Source organism: Pangasianodon hypophthalmus, chromosome 21, assembly GCF_027358585.1.
Source record: "Pangasianodon hypophthalmus isolate fPanHyp1 chromosome 21, fPanHyp1.pri, whole genome shotgun sequence".
Taxonomy (NCBI): Eukaryota; Metazoa; Chordata; class Actinopteri; order Siluriformes; family Pangasiidae; genus Pangasianodon; species Pangasianodon hypophthalmus.
The window spans coordinates 5008535-5023567 of record NC_069730.1 but is presented as its reverse complement, the minus strand read 5'-3'; the positions used below and the strand labels follow the sequence as shown (position 1 = coordinate 5023567).

The window sequence follows — 15033 nt, the reverse complement described above, 5'->3', positions numbered from 1 at the left end:
GAACTATTCCCTCACCAGCCTCTCTTTTTTCCCTCCCTCTCTTGAAATAAGTAAGACAGTAAATGCTGCTTGAGCAAAGTCCTCCATCCTGAAGAGTTTGAACAGCTATTACAAAACGTTGACACTGGACACTCCTTCCAAAAATCATAAATAAACATCTCCTTATAGAAAACTTCAACTTATCAACAACTGCACGTTTTTTTTTTTTTAGAACGAGTGCATTAATATAAACTTTCTGACTATTCAGAGTCGAGAATTCAGCAGTGCCGTGGTGTAAATTTTAAATGCCTGCTGATGGCTTTTTTTCAAGATAGCAAGGAATATTGTCTTATTATCTCTGTCTCTAATTTGTTAACTTTAGCCTGTTACTGCACTACTCATTTTGTAAAATAAATTGGAAGCTTTCAGAAGTGCTTGGGGTGTGACGTGTTGATAAATGACAAACGTGGATCCTAAGACAAAGCCAGTTAAGAACCTTTTTCAAATTAACTTTTCAATCTAGTTTTCTAAACGAGTTTTCACTTTTGCTATCAGACTGATAGTGTGATAGATTATGGTTCACCTGTAATCAATAGTTCCTCAGCGCTGATCGATCAGCTCTCCAATAGACGATTAGAGCTGAGTCTGTATCATTGGAATAAGATCCCCTCCATTCAGACCTGTTGCTTTGCTGTATTTCGGCTCTTGTCCATAATGACATCATCTGCTGGAATTCAGATTTTCCAACATTTTGTTAATGTATTTCAGAAGATTTCACACTTTAATCTGTTACTGTAGAAAAATAAAGCACAAATACAAATAAAAAACAATAACAACAGCAAAACAAGGCGTTTTAAACTAAATAACTAATGGCGCTTTAAATTGACATCGGCTTGCTTTAAGCAGATTTGGCAACTCTTCCCTGACGAAATGCGATCACAAATGGTCAATTGAGATGAATTGTTAATATCATGAATGTTAATATCAGATCTGAACAGGGCCTTTGAGTTTCACAGAATAGGGTGAAGAGGCATCTACATCCTCTCTGTTGCTTTGCTGATCAAAGGCTGCTAATTAGACCCGATTGTTTAGTGATCTCATATGTCCTCATTGTTGACTGCTACAGTTCTGGACGGAGATGAAGCGAGTGTGGAAGTTGATGTTGGGGACCCCTCGCTGGCGAAGAGGATCAGGTCGGGCATCATCACGTTTTCAGAGGAGCAGACGGCCGAGCTGGCTCAGAGTGATCCGGGTAATGATGCCTCGGTCTCTGAGAAGGTCCTGATCCAGTCAGCTGCAGAGAGAGATCGCATCAGCGAGATCAAGGATAAGAGCACGCTGGAGCTTGAGCCCAAGTTCCCTAATCGCTGCCAGTATTGCCCAAAGAGCTTCAAAAAACCCAGCGACCTTGTTAGGTACACACACACACACACACACATAGACACACAAAACTCGCCCATTGCTGTTAATTAGACTTGTGATGATAATTGGTCTACAAAACATAAGAGGTGACCCAACAGTGTGCCTCATTATTAGATATACTAAACAATGTCTTCAGGTACTGCAACAAATCGACAGCCATTATCTCACTTATACTGACTTACACACCAGTCTGACATCACTGTGTTTCTACAGACATGTCCGAATTCACACCGGAGAGAAGCCGTATAAGTGTGATGAGTGTGGGAAGAGTTTCACGGTGAAATCCACACTTGATTGCCACATCAAAACACACTCAGGTGGGTGAGAAGCCGAGACATCACTTTGCAAATATAAGCAAATCCAAAGTTTTAGCCTAAACAAAACTTTTAGCCTAGGTGTTCACATTTCAAAATGGTGAAGTTTTAAAATTGTTATAGGCTTTTCTGCTGGCAGTTTGTTGTGATCTTTTGTGGTCAATGTTCAGGCTTATTTTGCAGGTATACACCTGGTTTCTATTGCTCTAGATTCTTAAACTGTGTTTCAAATGCCAATTGCTCCCTATTCCCTATACTGGAGATTGACATGCCCTATGTAGTACACTAATATGTCTGTCCACCTCCTAGTCTGTCTATATGATATTGATTGAGTTTAAAATAAGCATTAGAGTTGTGTGGTGAAAAGTAAAGGCACAGAACCAGGATAATAGGATACAACACTGCTAAGTAGTGCACACTTCAAGATGGATACGAGTGTGAAACGTGCTGTAGGTGAATTTGTTTCTTTGTTTGTTTATGGTTCCATGTGTGCAGGTCAGAAGCTGTTTACGTGCCACATGTGCAGCACAGCGTTTTCCACTAAAGGCAGTCTGAAGGTGCACATGCGCCTGCACACCGGCTCCAAACCCTTCAAATGTCCCTACTGCGATCAGCGTTTCCGTACGTCCGGACATCGCAAAACACACATGCAGTGCCACCTGAGGCCCAGCACTGAGAGCAGGAAGTCCAGACATTCCGCTCAGAGCCATGTCACTGCCCAGAATGCACCGGGCCAGGAGGCTCCACCCACCGCAGCCGAAGCACTGCCTCCAGTGGGCCTCCTGCATAGTGCGGGTGCTGACCCGAACATCTACATCCACAGCAACCCAGTCCTGACAGGACAGTATGACCCGAACCTGCTGCAGCAAGGCATCGTGGGACAGACTATCCTTCCAGCTACCATGTCAGGTAATATGCAAATGTGTACACACCTACTGTGCCTTGCATAATTATTCACTTCATTGAACTTTGCCAAATTTTGTAGTGTTAATTGGTTTTTATAATTTGACTAACACAACATGTCTAAAAATTAAAGGCGCAAAAAATTTACACAAAGGTTAATTAAACAACTAAACAGACATTTGTTGGTTGCATAATTATGCAACCCCTGGGTCAATATTTGGTAGAACCTCCTTTGGCTGCAATTACAGCTGCAAGTCTTTTGAGATATGTCTCTGTCAGCTTTGCACATCTGGATCCTGATATTCTTTCTCATTCTTCTTGGCAAAATTAAATTGCTCAAGCTCTGTCAGGCTGAATAGAGACCATTGGTGAAGACTAATTTTCAGGTTTTGCCACAGATTCTCAATCAGATTGGACCATTATATTGGACTATTATTAACAAGTTCTTGGTCTTGTACCACTCCAGTGTAGCTTTTGCAGTGTGCTTAGCATAGTTGTCCAGTTGGATGGAGAACCACCACCCAAGTCTCAAGTCTCTTGTAGACTGGAAGAGGTTTTCTTCCATCTTGCCATCAAACTTGACCAGTTTCCCAGTTCCTGCTGATGAAAAGCATAACCAAAACATGATGCTACCACCAACATGCTTCACTATGGGGATGATGTTCCAGGGTGATAAGCAGTTTTACATTTCCAGCAAATGTGGTGCTTTGTGTCAAGGCCCAAAACACCGTTGATGCTGTTTAGCCTTATGGTTATGACAGTATTTGGCTGTGCTTTGTGTTGAAATGAACTTGCAATCTAATTAACATTGCGATCTAAGCAGCCTGGGTACATTGCTACACACAGCTAATTGGTGTACTGCACACTTCACGTAGCAAGTGTTCTTATTGCCTGGTAGAAGGAGGAAGATTATAATAAGTGCGTGTTAGAATTCTAATAGGCGTGCAGTTCCATTGCGTGTTAGCTGAAGCGACTCGATCATTGAAATTATCTACAAAAACAAGTTTAAACAGGGCCTGCATGCTCACTGTGCTTATCACAGAATTTTTATTTTATTTTATTTTTTTTTGCTTTGGCTCTTGTTTTTGTGTACTGTACAAATGGTTCTGTCACACATTTTTTAGGCATTTCTATGCAATATCTTAGCATTTCTAAAATAGGAGTTTATGTTATGAATCATTCAGAATCATTTAGCATTCTGAATCACCAAAACCTCATCCAATAATTATCTGAATAATCAGTTAAAAGTAAGTAAACATTTTTTTCTCCAGTTCAAGCCAGTATTATGTGTACAACCTGTCTATGGGCCTTACTTTTTGACCTAGATTTAGTATCTCCTGGCTTCATTAAGTTATTTGCACCATTAACCGTTGGTACACAATATAAAAAAATAAAATGCAAAGTAACAGCGTGTGCTGGATCAAGTGCTATTTTATAAGCTGCTGAATAATGAGCGTGGAAGCCATGTAGTTAAAATAAAACAAATTTGTTGTGATTAATGTGATAATTACTACTAGGACTATTCATGAAGCAATATATTGGCTCCTATTAGATGTTTATATCAATGTTTGCCATTTACCCAAACATATTAGTATTTTTATTTTAAATTTTTCAATTGTCTCTTGCTCTTGTGGTACATTTTATTACATTGACAGCAAAGAAAAAAAAAATCTGATTTGCTTGAAGTCAGTATTTTCTACCCCCTGATTTTTTTTCAGGCTTAAAGGCAAGTGCTTGTGTTTAAAGGTGGTTACCTAGATGCTGTTGAAAAACCCTGTCTCGGACACCTCTACTCATTTTAATAAATCATATTCTGAATGGTGCACCCAGAGAATCAATACAAGTGTGTGTGTAAGCCGACACTGAATACGAGTGTGCAGCGCCTTTCTGTTGGCTGAATAATCTTAAATTAATCTAAACTTTCCTCTTTGTAAGGCCTCAGCACTTTGCGCAGAGGTTTTGAGCTTACATTCAGATATTTTTATTTATTTGAAGTATGATTGTTGGATGAATTATCAGCGTCCCCGTGCTCTCTGCTGAACCCCCCCATTATTTTTAAGTCATTTTGTGGACAAAGCAGATATATTAAAGCAGTAAAGACCTCAGATCAGCAAAACATGAGTTTTTTTCTCACTTTGTCAAATTACTTGTGGGCTAAAAGGGATCTGTGTGTGTGTGTGTATGTGTGTGTGTAGCGAGTGGTGACCTGACAGTGTCCCTAACAGAAGGTTTGGCCACATTAGAGGGGATTCAGCTGCAGCTCGCACCAACAGGCCTGCTTTGTCCCAACGTCCAGATATCCGGCATCGATACGGCCAACATCAACAACATCACACTGCAGGTAACACAAAATAACTAAACCAAATATAAACATAGTTTTGTACATTGGAACTTTGGTGGAAGTTTTAAACCAAGGCTAAGCAAAGGAATGTACGTGCTCAGTGTAACCGTGTTTGTGTGTGTTTGTGTATGTGCAGATTGACCCTAGTATCCTGCAGCAGACTCTACAGAGCGGTGTATTAAGTATTGACTCCACCTTGTCATCCCACGCCAACGCACACCTGCTGGCCAGTGATGCTGCAGGACACACTAATGTTGTGATCCAGAACCCGAGCGTTACCATCGGCAACCTCACAGAGCAGGAACACGCAGGTCTTTCTGTCTCTCACAACACACACACAATGAAGTCTAATATAGAGTCCACACTAAGTGTCATGATTCCATTAAACCAATTGAATGCGGTGTGTGTGTGTGTAGGCTCGGAGCAGTTGGCTCAGGTGGTCGGAGCACCGGCGCTGGTGGGGAACGGCAGTTCAGGAGCACCGGAGATCACACTCACCATCAGCAACTCACATGCACACACTCTCCCCCAAACACAGACTGACACACACACTCATACCACTAATACCAACACACTGGCCAATAGCAACCAAGAGATCACACTTACTATATCAGGTATATATATATATATATATATATACACACACACACACACACACAAATGACCTCATGCTTATAGTTCAGGAACAGTCAGGAACATCAACATTTTTACTCAGACTTGTTTGGTAAATTGCTAAGAAAATTCACCATACATCTAAGATTAATTTCATACAATACACAATACAATAAGAATTTAAATATAGGTTAGCGTACCCGTGTTTGTGTTTGGATTGGGCAGCAGTACATTAAGCATGTTCATTAATTCTTCTAAAAATTCTTCTAAAATTCTAAAATTGATTCTTCAGATGCTTTTAGTCACTTTAAGTTGCTTGATAGCTAATAATAGCCAGTAATAACTTTATTGGCTCTATTACTACTACTATTACTACCAGTTACTACTACCACTGTTCCTACTGTTACTACTACCACTGTTCCTACCTACTGTTCCTACTACTACTACTGTCACTGTTCCTACTAGTACTACAACTGTTCCTACTACCACTGTTCCTACTACTACTACTGTCACTGTTCCTACTAGTACTACAACTGTTAATACTAATACTACTACTCCTACTAGTGCTACTGTTGCTGCTACCACTGTTAATACTAATACTGTTACCACTACCATTACTACCACTACTGTTGCTACTGTTACTACTCCTAATACTATTGTTACTACTACCACTGTTACTACTAGTTCTACCACTGTTATTATTCCTACTAATACTGTTACTTCTACTACTAGTACTACTACTGCTGCTGCTGCTGCTGCTGCTGTTACTACTACTAGTGTTACTTCTTCTACTGTTACTACGATGTCTACTACTACTGTTATTACTAGTACTACCACCACTTTCATTGTTACTACTACTCAATTCAGTTCAATTCAGTTATTTATATAGTGCATTTAACAATGGACAATGTCACAAAGCAGCTTTAAAGAAATCCAGATACAGATTTAAATTACTACTGTTACTACTGTTACTACTACTTTAACTACCGTCACTGTTACTATTAATGTTACTACTACTACTACTACTATGACTACTACTTCTAATAATAATAATCTCTTTCTAGGTCAGGATCTGTTGCCTCCACCATGTGCAGGTGCAGGAGTGGAAATGGGCGGGGCCTTGAGATTGACCACACCTCCCTCCAGCAGCAACTCTCTGGCTCTCAGCTCTGAGCAGCTCCTCACCCAAAGCACCGCCCCCTCCAGCATGGCAGGTGAGAGCCACACCCACAATCACACTTGGTGACCCTTCATTATATTATTACTCATTCATCATCATTGCGTGTGTGTGTGTGTGTGTGTGTGTGTGTGTGTGTGTGTGTGTGTGTGGTATTATAGTTACCACTCTGGCTCCCAGCACCTCTCTTTCCCAGAACATGTCGATGTCATCAGGGAGCGTGACCACTGACAGCAACGTCACACTTGCATTGGCGGATACACAGATGCTGGACACAGTTACACTGAACCTCAACACACAGGTATGAACACATACACACATTTTACACAGACACAAGATCATACAAAATATGCTCAGGCTTCTTGAGAATGTGTGTCTGTGTGTGCAGGGTCAGCAGTTCCCAGCTGTGGTGTGTGAGGAGGCATCATCAGTGCAGCCGGCAAGCATGACTCAACAGGGTATACCTCAGTCAGAGGAAACCAAGGTAAGTTTGTGTGTGTTTGTAAGCCTTCGATCTAGCTTAGTTAGCTAAATGTTACATGTGTGACTAAGCAGTGTTGTGTGTTGATTTAAATGTGTTAATAAACATGTGTTAACATGTGAGTGGGTGGGGGCGTGTGTGCAGGTGGCGAATCAGTGTTTCTACTGCAGTATGGAATTCTCCTCAGCGACCATGCTGCGCCGCCACTGGAGGATAGAACACGGCAAAGAACGCTGCTACGTCTGCGGTGTGTGTAACAAGGCCTTCAAACGACAAACACACCTCAAGGTGAACATCACTCCATCTGTCTATTACTTAATCACTCCATAATCCTCTCTTTCTCTCCATCATTCTTCATTACCATGTTAGTACATCCACCCAAAGGCACGTTATGAACTGTGCTGGTACTCAGCAACTCTGTAACCTGACATCTTTCTGCCACCTATATTTGTGGGTGGGCGCGGTCATGAAAACATCTTCCTGTGTGTTGTCTATTTCCTGTAATTCAGTCGTTTGTGTCCCGTGTCCACTTGTTTGCAAAGCAGAGGGTTTACTGCAGAACCAGCAGGAGCATTTGTGTGTGGGAGCTTTATGGAAATGAAAGTCAGCAGTGTGTGTACGCAGTGTGCATGTTTTATGGGAAAGTGTACAGTGTGTAAAGGGGAGACTCAAGCAGTGTAAAATCAACAGAAGTAAACTAAAATAGTTAATCATACAGTCCCACAGCCCAGAGAAGAAAGAAGATATGTTATCTGGATTGCTACAAGACGCTCCTTTTGTTTTTAATCACACAATTAAAGAAAGTAATATCTGTAATCTGTCGTTATACAGATTGTGCAGATGCCCTGTTTATATATTATCATATGATCTTTCCATGCTAGTCAAATATATAAAGAAATTATTTAAAAAATAGATAACAGAGGTTAAATTCATGTTTTTGTTTATGAAATTTGCCAGAGTTGCTCTTTAAAGCTATAGATAGCTAAGGCCTTTTTCCTGTAGCTCAACGAATCATTGCACAGACATCATATCAACCCCCTGTCAAGTGTAAACTGTAGCCAGCATGAACAATCTGCCCCTGCAGAGGGCTAATCCTGAAAGAAACTTTGAGAAATATGTTAGACAACTACTACCAAAAGGGTTAATGATTAATTGCAGTCATCTCAGTGAGACAACCCATCCTCCAATATTTTTTTTTTCCCCCTTTCTCTTAAATAATCCCAAGGATGCCACTAATTAAAGCTTTGGGACAAACACATCTCTAGGGAAAGGTGATATCAACAAAGTGTTGGAAGCTGTTAATGTAATGCCAAGTGGAAGAGTGGCTCTCAACACAAATAACCTTCCACAACACCTGCTCTGCGCTCGTGTGTGAGTGCTTTATGGAAATGACTGTTCAGAATTGTGTGTATAGGGTATGATGTGCAAGTTTTTGGGAAAGTATACAGTGTGTAAGGGAGACTCGAGCGATGTAAAATCAACAGAAGTACAATAAAGGTAAAATAGTTGAACGGTCGTTTTACAGACCGTGCAGATGCCCTGTTTATATATTATCATACGATCTTTCCATGCAGGTCAAATATATCTCCTCTTTTTCTTATATCTATAATTAGGGACCAAGAGAATGAAAATTTTAGGCTGAAATATAGGATACACTGGGCCGAAACCAGGAATATGTATTTTTTTTTTTTTTTAAGATTTTTTTATTTGGATTATAATGAAACATAATTTTGAAAAAAATCAATAAATAAATAAGGATTTAGGAAAAAACACTGTAATAAGCTATTACTGATAAATTCAGTCCTTTCAATAGGACAAAACTAAGCAGAAAATAAACAAAAACAGTCAATATAAAATCACCTTTCTAAAATTATTACTCTCTTCTACTAATCTGTTAATGTGACTAACAGTAACATGTACTGCATCATACTGCATGCAATAAAATAATCTTAGAAAGAACTACCTGGGATAAAACAGCAAAAAAAGGCTAAATGTTCTCTATGATAATGAATTCCATTATTTAAAAAAATTTTACTTTGTGCTTTGGTGTTGTTGTCTTCTTTCATTTTTCTCGTTTTTTGCGGCTACACACAGCGTCAGCGTGCTGGCAACGACTTTCCTTTTTGCTGCTGTTGGTTTGCTGTCTTCTGCATATCAAGCAGGTTACTGTGTTTTCAAGTGGTGTATCATACCCAGAGTGGAGAAGTCCTTGAGCGTTGTACCCTCATTTGATAGTTGGCATGAAGAGTGATGTCTAATGGCTCTTGTAGGAACCATGAAATGGTTCCACATGGCTGACGTTTTCGTTGTTGACATGCTGCCGCTTAAACAGATCAAATATGTCTATACTGAGCAGCAAAGGAGAGTAAAGGAAGCTTTCTAATTATCTTTCTAATTATCTTTACCTTTAAAATTCTTTATTTGATAAAAGTGTTAGATTTGATGCTTCATTGTAGGCCTATTTTTTCTGTAAAAAAGTTTAGATTCTTTTTTAGCTGTAAGCTAAAAAAAAAAAAAAAAAAAAAAAGTCTTTTTTTTTTTTTTTTTTTTTTAAAACCATTTTCTGCCAGAAATTTTCTGTGCTACACACCAACTAGAATAATTTTTTTTAGATGGTGCAAGTTTTTCTATTTTCGATTCTATTTCCTGCTGAGGGTGCAGTAATATCCAGAGTGCTGGATATTGAGAGTAGTGCTTAGCTGCTCCTCAATTCATCCAATTTTACTTAACCTGATGACTGTATATGTCGTGAGAATAAATCTGGCGGAATGTTCATGAACCTTTCTTCAGAAGTAAACATTAGTATCTCACTTTTCCTCTAATAAGGTGTGGAACAGACATCAGTGACTAAAAGCAGTATGACTTGTTTAATGTTTTAAGTCACGTTTAAACATCAGTTCCAAAGTACAAAATCAAATCTATGGTGTGATAAGGTGCACAGTATTAGTGGTGGATTTGTTTTTTGATCAACTTATCAATTCTGATGGCTGATTAAGATGGAGCAGATCTGGAGATGGAGGAGATCTGCCACTGCAAGCAAATTAGAGCCTAGTTTACAGCTGAAAGAGTCTCCACACACACCCTGGGAATTAACACGGATTTGTGTGTGTGTCGAATGTGATGTGTATTTGAGCGCTCCGGTTTCTCTCTGATACATTCTGCTCATAAATTCAACACACGTTCTTCAGTTATGGGCCTGTAATTACTCCATGTGCAGTAATTGACCTTATATATATATATATATATATATATATATATATATATATATATATATATATATATATATATATATATATATATATATATATATATTAGTATTAGCATGCATTACATCCTGAGTTACATACGCTATATTATTATAATAATATCACTGCATTATATATACTGTTATATTATGTATTATAATTAACTTACATGCATTATATATGATATGTATTATGTATTACGTATAGAGTGAAGTAGGCTCACAGTAATGTAGATTATGGAATATGACCCTGTGCGTGTGTGTGTGTGTGTGTGTGTGTGTGTGTGTGTGTTGCAGGAGCATGAGTTTGTCCACACGAATGGTCCGTCTCTGAGCTCTCAAAAGCCGCGCGTGTTCAGGTGTTTCAGCTGTGAAAAAGCATTCGCCAAACCAAGCCAGCTGGAGAGACACATCCGCACACACACAGGTATATACACACACACACACACACACACACACACACACACACACACACACAGTTGCTAGTGCCACACTAGTGTTTCTAATAGCTTGAAAAATATTAAAAGCACTGCTGTGGTTAAAGTTTTACATTAAATATATAAAATAGATATATTATTAGGTATAATTGTAGTTATTTTAGTGCTTTTACAGTAGGTGGTGAGCAGGGAAAGGTTACGTTAAAGGTACATTAAAATTAGGGTTGCTACCATAAACGTATAGAGCGGAGGATAGGGTACAACAGCGGTGAGGTGTTTTCAATCAGGTTTCACCTTTAATTATTCTCTAATTATTCTATAATTGTTCTGGCTCTGGGGACTTTAATTCAAGTTAGGCTATTAATTTGTGTTTAACTTGTGTGTGTGTGGAACAGGTGAGCGGCCCTATAAGTGTGAGCAGTGTGATAAAGCGTTTAATCAGAAGAGTGCGCTGCACATACACACCGTCAAACACACCGGAGAGAAGCCTTACAAGTGTGAGGTGTGTAGCATCAGCTTCACGCAGAAGAGCAACATGAAGCTTCATATGAAAAGGTCACATGGCTTTGGTGAGTATCACACACACACACACACACACCTGTGCAGGATAAGTTGTTCACTGTCCTTTTGCGCAGACCAGCGTACGTGATTAAAAACTAGAAAATAAAATAAGACAAACTTTATTCACCTTTTAATTTTGTTTCAACTCTGTAAACTCTACAGAGGGGCGGAGACACCAGTGTGTGTTATGGTTTATATTTCACTGACTGGCAAATAAGGAGCAATAATGTTTAGCAAACGTTAAAATGATTAGTGCAGAAAGATTTGATTTGTAAGAAATAAAACACAACGAGGTGTGCTTTTATAGGAAAATAATCAGCAACGGTGTGATGTGATCCATTACATCCCCAAAGCTGATTCTTTTCCATTAACAGCATGTCCAGGAATGTTTTATTCCTCTTAGAGTACATCACAGCAAATTTGTCAAGATTAACATTTTTATTATAGAAAATGTAAAGAATACTACAGTTTTTGTCCATTAGAGGTACATATAATGTTGTGGAATGGCTGCAAAACAAGTTAAGTATGAAAAATTTTGGAAGACATTTTTCTAAAAACTGTTAATTAATGCTATGTATGGAGACTTTTGGGACACCCTGTATTAAAATGAGCACATTAATATAAACCTGTGATTTTAGATAATATTAAACCTGTAATAAGTTTGTGTTTAGACTTCTGGTCAGTGTGTTGTTATACCGAGTGTGAGTTAAACGCGAGCTGCTGATTGGACAACTGCAGTAACAGTTATTACATCATCAACTGACAACTGGAATTGAAATGTTGGGACATTCCATCAGTGTATATTAGCGAAAGAACGGATGTTGGTCAAAGTCCTGTTCTGCTGCCTTCACACACACACACACACACACACACACACACACACACACACAGTTGGTGTTCATGAGGTTCTGATAAAAAAAAAAGAACTTGACGATGGCAGCATGATGAACATGTATGTGTGTGTGTGCGTGCGTGTGTTTTAATTGCTCAGTTTCCTCTTCCTCCTGCTATAATTCAGTTAAATCCTTAAAAGCGCTCACACAATAGGCATGCACACTCATCCCCTATACCCTGCACATCCATCCCCTACATCCTTTGCTCCCAAAACACCTTCCACCCTACTAGATACAAACACATCCACTACATCCTATGTGCCTATGCCTTACATCGTACACTTATCCTCAAATACCCTATACTTTTATTACTTAGACCCTACACACTTGTCCCCTATGCCCTACAGACCTCTTTACCAGCCCTTATTTTCTTGTACTAAATGTGCACTTTTATAATCATTTATTACACGCACCACCAGTGTGATTATTTGGACAGGATACGCTTGTGTTGAACTTCTCTGCGTGTGTGTGTGTGTGTGTGTCTTAGGTAAGCAGACGGAGGAGGGAATGGAGGCAGACCGAGAGCAGGAGTGCATTTCGGAGGCAGCACAGGCTCCGCCTCCCAGAAACGAAACTCCAGCAGGACTGCAACTGCACACAACAGAACAGGAGACACCGTCAGACTGGCAGTGTCCCATCGCCAACGTCTTCCCCTAAGCCCTAACCACACACAATTCTCCACTACACCCTACACACTCATCTGCTGAAGTCTACTCAGTCTGAAATCTACAGCCCCGCCCCCTACACCACAGAGTCATTCACTAAACCCTAAACACTCATCCTCTACTTCCTATGCATCATCTCTTCTATATCCGTATCATCTATTCATCATACATCTCATCTGCACTCTCTTTCCATATATGTCCCCAACACACACATACGCACACTCATTCTCTCCGGTCATTATGCCATTCATGCACATATTTCAAGTTACACACACTTCGAAACACCGTCTAACATTCTCAAGGTCAGATTTGCAAGCTTTTTATCAGTCAGAGTTCAAAGTGATCAATGTCTCATTATAAACCCCTTAAAGCCTAGAAAATTCAACAGTTTAATAAAATGCTGCAAGAAGTTCAGTGAAAAAAGTTTTTTTTTTTTTTTTTTTTTTTTTTAAATCTTCTCCAACAGACTGTATAAGTGGCAGTGTTTTATTGATAAAATCAGGATTGGATTTCTTAAAAAGGCCATTATGTTATATAATATGGTTATATTTGTATAAAGCATTTTTTTTTTAATCAATGTATTGTCATGTGTAAATAATTTATAGGCAAGACATGCTCATATCAGTGATAAAACCTCATTTCATTGATGGCTTTGCCAGTGTATAAACATTAAGCTGTATACTTTGTCAGATTTGCATTTTGTAAGTTTCAGAAGTATTTAAAAATAAATGTTTCTTTTTTTTAAAAGCACTGCGTAAGTTTGGTTTTTGAGGGTGAGATGGTAGAACGAGCGAATCCAGACTAAGAGAAAATACACAAATCCTTATAAACAGTAAACCTTAATTAATAAAATAATTAATACTATCTAATTTAATTCAAAGCCTATATGTGGTTCCTGTGGAGAGCCTGAGAGCTTCCCTTAACAAGGTACATGAAGTGCAGTGTCAAGGCTGTGTGAGTGTCAAAAAAGCAAAAACGTTTCTACGACCTGAAGAGTGACCAATAGCATATCACTAGGATGACCTTGCCAGAGTCAAAGCCCAGCCAAGATCAGATGCAGAGGATACACTAACTGCACTGTATAGTGGACTGTTCCACATAACCCAGAATGCATCAGACATTACCAACAGGCATATAATGCCACCATACCATGCAATGTTTTCATGTTGTCAACCTGCAACCACTCGACCCATGGGACACGGCTGTTCCAGCCAGGCCTACTCAGAGTCCACATTTACACCTCTGTGGAGGACAGTCAAGGCCTGAATCCATTAGCACAAGAGAATCCTGACTGTCACTTTGACGTATTTCCCCACTCCGTCCGTGACTGTGACTTTAGCACTGTTAATTTAACTTCTTCTGCTGCCAACAACCTGACAAAAAAACACACAAACCACTATTCACAGATGGCAGAACAGGAAGAATCAATAACTGACTCTGACATTGTCCCGGACACTTTCAGTCAATATGACCTTAGGCCTAGATGGGTTCCCAGGGTCATGTCACGGTGGGCAATAAATAAACGAACCTATACAACAAGGAGAATTGACTTAAAGTGAACGGTCGCAAGGTTTATTTTGGTTTGTTTCATTTTATTTTACCAAGTAAATTAAAGGTCTGAAGGCAAAAGGGATTAACTAAATGGTTCTATTGCGCTTTTAATGTACTTTACTGCATACATTTGAAGTGATTTTGTCACCCAGTCCCCTGGTTGCCTTACAATACAAGGTTGGCCTTGGATAATTCCACCATTTCCTGCAGTGAGGGAGAATTAATAGCTTGGAGTCTCCAGTGCCAGTCACTGTACTCACAATGAAAGTCTTGATATCAACAAGACTCTCACTGAAGTGTTCAAGAAAGCCAAATTACCTCACCATGAGACTACGCATTAGTGTTAATATCAGGGGCATCTCCCCATTGCAGAGTGGATTGAAGATTATGTTTTGTTACATTTGCTCCTCTATAGAGCCAGCCAAGGCAAGCTTACTATTCATAAAGAAGAGG

General features: G+C 39.3%; 1 protein-coding gene across 2 annotated transcripts in view; it reads left to right on the top strand.

Moving 5' to 3' along the window:
• LOC113543250 (zinc finger protein 236) overlaps positions 1–13719 on the top strand; it is a 32764-nt gene extending 19045 nt beyond the window's left edge. For both annotated transcript variants that reach the window (XM_034314894.2, XM_053227678.1), the window contains 13 exons: positions 1106–1394; positions 1615–1718; positions 2211–2624; positions 4814–4959; positions 5096–5270; positions 5376–5573; positions 6636–6785; positions 6910–7049; positions 7137–7232; positions 7374–7517; positions 10771–10900; positions 11306–11479; positions 12852–13719. In XM_034314894.2, the coding sequence (XP_034170785.2) occupies positions 1106–1394; positions 1615–1718; positions 2211–2624; positions 4814–4959; positions 5096–5270; positions 5376–5573; positions 6636–6785; positions 6910–7049; positions 7137–7232; positions 7374–7517; positions 10771–10900; positions 11306–11479; positions 12852–13021 (2330 nt within the window). In that variant the 3' untranslated portion in view covers positions 13022–13719. The remainder of the gene's footprint in view (positions 1–1105; positions 1395–1614; positions 1719–2210; positions 2625–4813; positions 4960–5095; positions 5271–5375; positions 5574–6635; positions 6786–6909; positions 7050–7136; positions 7233–7373; positions 7518–10770; positions 10901–11305; positions 11480–12851) is intronic.
• The last annotated feature ends 1314 nt before the right edge of the window (positions 13720–15033 follow it).